We start from the raw sequence: 4247 nt of genomic DNA on the forward strand, positions 1-4247 counted from the left end.
GAAGATGGTTAAATATGTGAATTGTGCCTTTGTGAATGCACTGGCTTTGGGTGGGAGGGGGTGAGGGATGAGGGGTAATTTTAAAGGCTAAAGGGAGATTTCATTAAAATGACTGACAAAGTTATGAGAAGTGTTCTTGTATTATTCCCAAACATAAATTCTGTCAGCAGGAGGCAATGTTGAGCTGCAGTTGGTGTAGACCAGTGGGTCCCTACCCTATGCACTGACGGTGTATCTGGCAGGAGCTGGGCACTGGAATAGTAAAACGGCAATGTTCTCATAGCAGTGTATGATGGACATATTGGATATTGATCAAAGTGTCTTGAAGATTTGTTAGGTCAGTTTGAGAGTTTGCATCATTTGAAGCAAAGATTGTTGCACATTACCCATTCAATTAGAAATACAGCATGAGGTTACCATTGTTACACATTGTATATCAGAGCATGTTTCTATTTCCACGACTGTATAATACTGTAACAATATTTTACTTTAATATTTTTTTACTTTATTCAGTAAAGCTAAACTCAAAAGATAGGTACTGTCTGAATTCAGCGCTTAAAAGTGTTGATGTTGGAGAAGAAATAGGTACATGAAATTAAACAGCATTCTCAACTAATTTAAAGCAAGATAACATTCATCTGTCTGTGGGTGGAGGACAGGTCCTTAATCAGAAATAGAAAGTATCTATTGGAGTAGTTAATAAAAATAAGCCATAATTTCCCAAAATGCAGTTGCATGTCAGCGTTTGGGCACCAACTGGTCTGCCATTTTTTGTTTATTTTAGAGATTAAAAGGAGGAGTAAATGAATGAATGAAACCTTTATTGCCCCAAGGGGGAATTTGTCTTGCATTTGGGAGCCATAAGTTACACAGAGCTAGACAACACTTATACAGACTCACACATTGATACATAGAATGATGACACTTATACAGACTCACACATTGATACATAGAATGACAAACAAATCCAAAAAACATACAATATTAAAAAAGTGTGTATGCATGCTTTAGGATGGTATCAACCTGTCTGAATTCAACCTAATTAACAACTGGATGCTCCTTGGCACAAAAGATGTAATAGCTCTGTTTGTGTATACCTTCCCTCCAGCATGTAGTCAGTAAAATATTCGCTCAAGAATTATTGCAGTGTTTTCAACTTCATGACCTTTAAATAAAAAAGTGCAATAATAATTCAGTTTTCGCAAACAACGTGTATTGAAGATTTGGCGAGACATATTCCTTTAGAGTTTTTTGTTAACTATAAATGGGAGTATTTAGCATTGTCTACTTATACTTTAAATAGATGCCAGCCCAAAACACTTTCATCTTAAGTCTGTCACTTCCCGGCCTTGGTGCCCCAGAGGTGAAAGAATGCGGGAGAGTATGAGTGTGTGCTTGGCATCTCCAGTCTAATTTATTTTCTGAGTCCCCTCCAGGAGTGACACAGAGGAGCTAAATGGACTGGATAAATAAACACAGAGAGGCAGGGGGGCGGGGGACATCCCATAATGCCAAAGGCTTCAGAGGTACTAAGATCCCTCCAGTGGACTCTGAAAGTGTGTTGTCCAGTCTGAAGTTCAGGGCATAAGAAAACACAAAAGCCAAGCTACTCACGTAAGCCATGCATTTAAGTGCAGACTGTCGGCCTGTATATTCTCTCTGTGTTGGTGTGTGTGTGTGTGAGAGAGAGAGATAGATAGAGTGTGTGTATGCATGTGCTTCACCCTGAGTAACTCACACCACGGCCTCACAGTCCTCTGCTTACTCTGCGTCCTAAAATAGATGCCACCCCTGCTGCCCCCCCCCCCCCACCACCACCACCACCACCACCACCACCTCACACACACTTTCCCCCCTCTCTACGCCCCTGCACTCATCCCCATGCTTCCAGCCCCTCCTCAACCTTCCCAGCTTTCTCGTGTTGTACACCACTCTCCCACGGCTACTACTCCCTAATCCGACAGCATGAAGACCGGGGTGGCTGCCTTGGTCGGGGGCATCGTGGGGGGGCTGGGGGTGCTCTGCTTCCTAGTGGCTTTCGGCACGGATTACTGGCTCCTGGCGAGCGACGACTGTGGCAGCGGCCACTACCCCACATTGCCGGGGACTACAACAACAACGACAACAGCAGCAACAACAACAATAACAACAACAACAACAACACCTAACACCACAGATGCCGCCACTGCCCCCACTGTCCTCGTCGCCAACGCCACTATGGCCAACATCTCCGAGGTGAGAGAGCCCCTTAAACTCCAAAGAGTTCGTTTCTGTAATCCTCTCTTAGCTTTTGAGAACTGTTCAAAGAACATGTCCAAAAACAACTCTTAGCAATAGTTTTTTAGCTGTGGTAGTTTGAGTGAAAGTTGGTCAGAAAAGCCTTCTTAGCTCTGTCATGGTCTATTTTGCCTGTATTTATGTCATAAGCTGTAACAGTACACCAGGTATTCGGGGACAGTGTGGCGTGGCTACATTGGTGCTCAGGCCGGCACGCGAGTGGGGCCCTCGGCACTGTCAGGGGTCCGGTCTCCTGAGCCCCCTCTCACGCAACACACTACACATTTAAGCTGTCTTTGCACTGTAACAACAGAGCACTTGTGTCGTTGTTTAGGCCTGTTTAGTTGAAAGATACAGAAAACCTCTTAATAAGTGGTGCCAATCCAAAAACGTCAGTCCAAATTAACTTGATTGTCTGTAGTGTGTTTCAGCTTTTTATAAAGCAAAGCACTGTTTCAGAATATCACTTTAAGCAGATGGATTTGAAACATCACGGTGGACAGTCTGGTTGAAATTGACAATGAAACTATGCATGTCACAGACACACATACCAACATAGAGTAGGCCTATCTGTGTCCAACACTGCAGCTCTCTGATAGAAAGGCAAGATAAATCTGTAAATAAATCTGTGACTATCCCATCAAAAATTGATTCACAACCTCCCCCCCCCCTCTACCGACTGCTGGACATTTGAGGTGAGACAGCTGAATGTTAGGTTGCTATTGGCAACATCACAGAGGAGGGTGGACAGTTGTGGAAGGGAATCCCTAACCAAGATCGGTATTTTGGCTTCATTTATAATAACATGAACAGTTCTATGGTTTTCTATGGGATATTAGGACTAATACTGTAGATGTTTTTTTTTACTTTGTAGTCATTAATCTATCTGAACTGGGAGGAAACTGGCATGGCCTTCTGCCTTTGAAGAGCTGGGATTTGTCAGTAAGGAGTGCACTCTCACTCCTTTTGGATTTAGGGCTCAGAGCTGTTGACATTCCCTGTGGAACAGTGTGTGGGTGTATGGGTATGTGTGTGTGTGTGTGTGTGTGTGTGTGTGTGTGTGTGTGTGTGTGTGTGTGTGTGTGTGTGTGTGTGTGTGTGTGTGTGTGTGTGTGTGTGTGTGTGTGTGTGTGTGTGTTGATGACAGACGTGGAGCTCTGAGACAGCTGGCAGAGCTAACGACAACTGCAGAGAGACAGACAGGAGCAGAGTTACAGGAGCAGAAGTTCCTTTTCCTCTCACATCAACAAATGCCTCTCTGCCCTCACATCACATACACACACACACACACACACACACACACACACACACACGCGTACAGGCACACACACACAACCACACAGCATACACATTGACATGCAGAGAATAAACTCACTGACACAGACAAACACAATGACACAAATAAACATAGACAACCAGGGATGTTTGAGTGATCTAAAGAGACTTACCCACAGTGGGCGACTGACAGACTAAGAGAGAGAGAGAAAGAAGGTGTAGGCCGCAAGCAAAGTATGTCAGCCAGGTTGCAGATGGTAGACCCTAATGACTCCTGCAGATCCAAATGGTGGGTGACACCAACACACACAGAGACACAAACAAATACACAAACCAATGCACATTGCACACATACACACACACACATATGCAGAATGCACTCACTCACATCTCACTGTGAGGCAGATACTTCTTATTTAAAGAGTCAGACTCAGGACATAGCCACAGAAAAGCCTGTCTCAATGTTAGCCAATCAGGGCAATCTGAATCTCTCAGGGGGCATTTGGATGGTATCCGGAGACGAGGTACATGCAAACAAATCTCCCAGTCGCTGCTGTCATGAGCACTAAACTTACCCTCTCACACATCGCCCACACGCCATCTCCACAGTAGGCGTCCCAGGACCCACACCACGGCCAGCCAAACATGCTAATTGTTAGCGGCAGCGCTCTAAATCAAGCATTCCTGTGGGTGAA

The 4247-nt window shown here is 44.6% G+C and overlaps 1 protein-coding gene across 1 annotated transcript in view; it reads left to right on the forward strand.

Annotated features, from left to right (window-relative positions):
- The first annotated feature begins 1863 nt into the window (after nt 1-1863).
- LOC121694920 (transmembrane protein 182-like) overlaps nt 1864-4247 on the forward strand; it is a 10274-nt gene continuing 7890 nt past the window's right edge. The window contains exon 1 of the mRNA XM_042075317.1: nt 1864-2235. Coding sequence (XP_041931251.1) covers nt 1966-2235 — 270 coding nt within the window. The 5' untranslated portion in view covers nt 1864-1965. The remainder of the gene's footprint in view (nt 2236-4247) is intronic.

The sequence above is a fragment of the Alosa sapidissima genome, chromosome 20 (assembly GCF_018492685.1).
Source record: "Alosa sapidissima isolate fAloSap1 chromosome 20, fAloSap1.pri, whole genome shotgun sequence".
NCBI lineage: Eukaryota > Metazoa > Chordata > Actinopteri > Clupeiformes > Clupeidae > Alosa > Alosa sapidissima.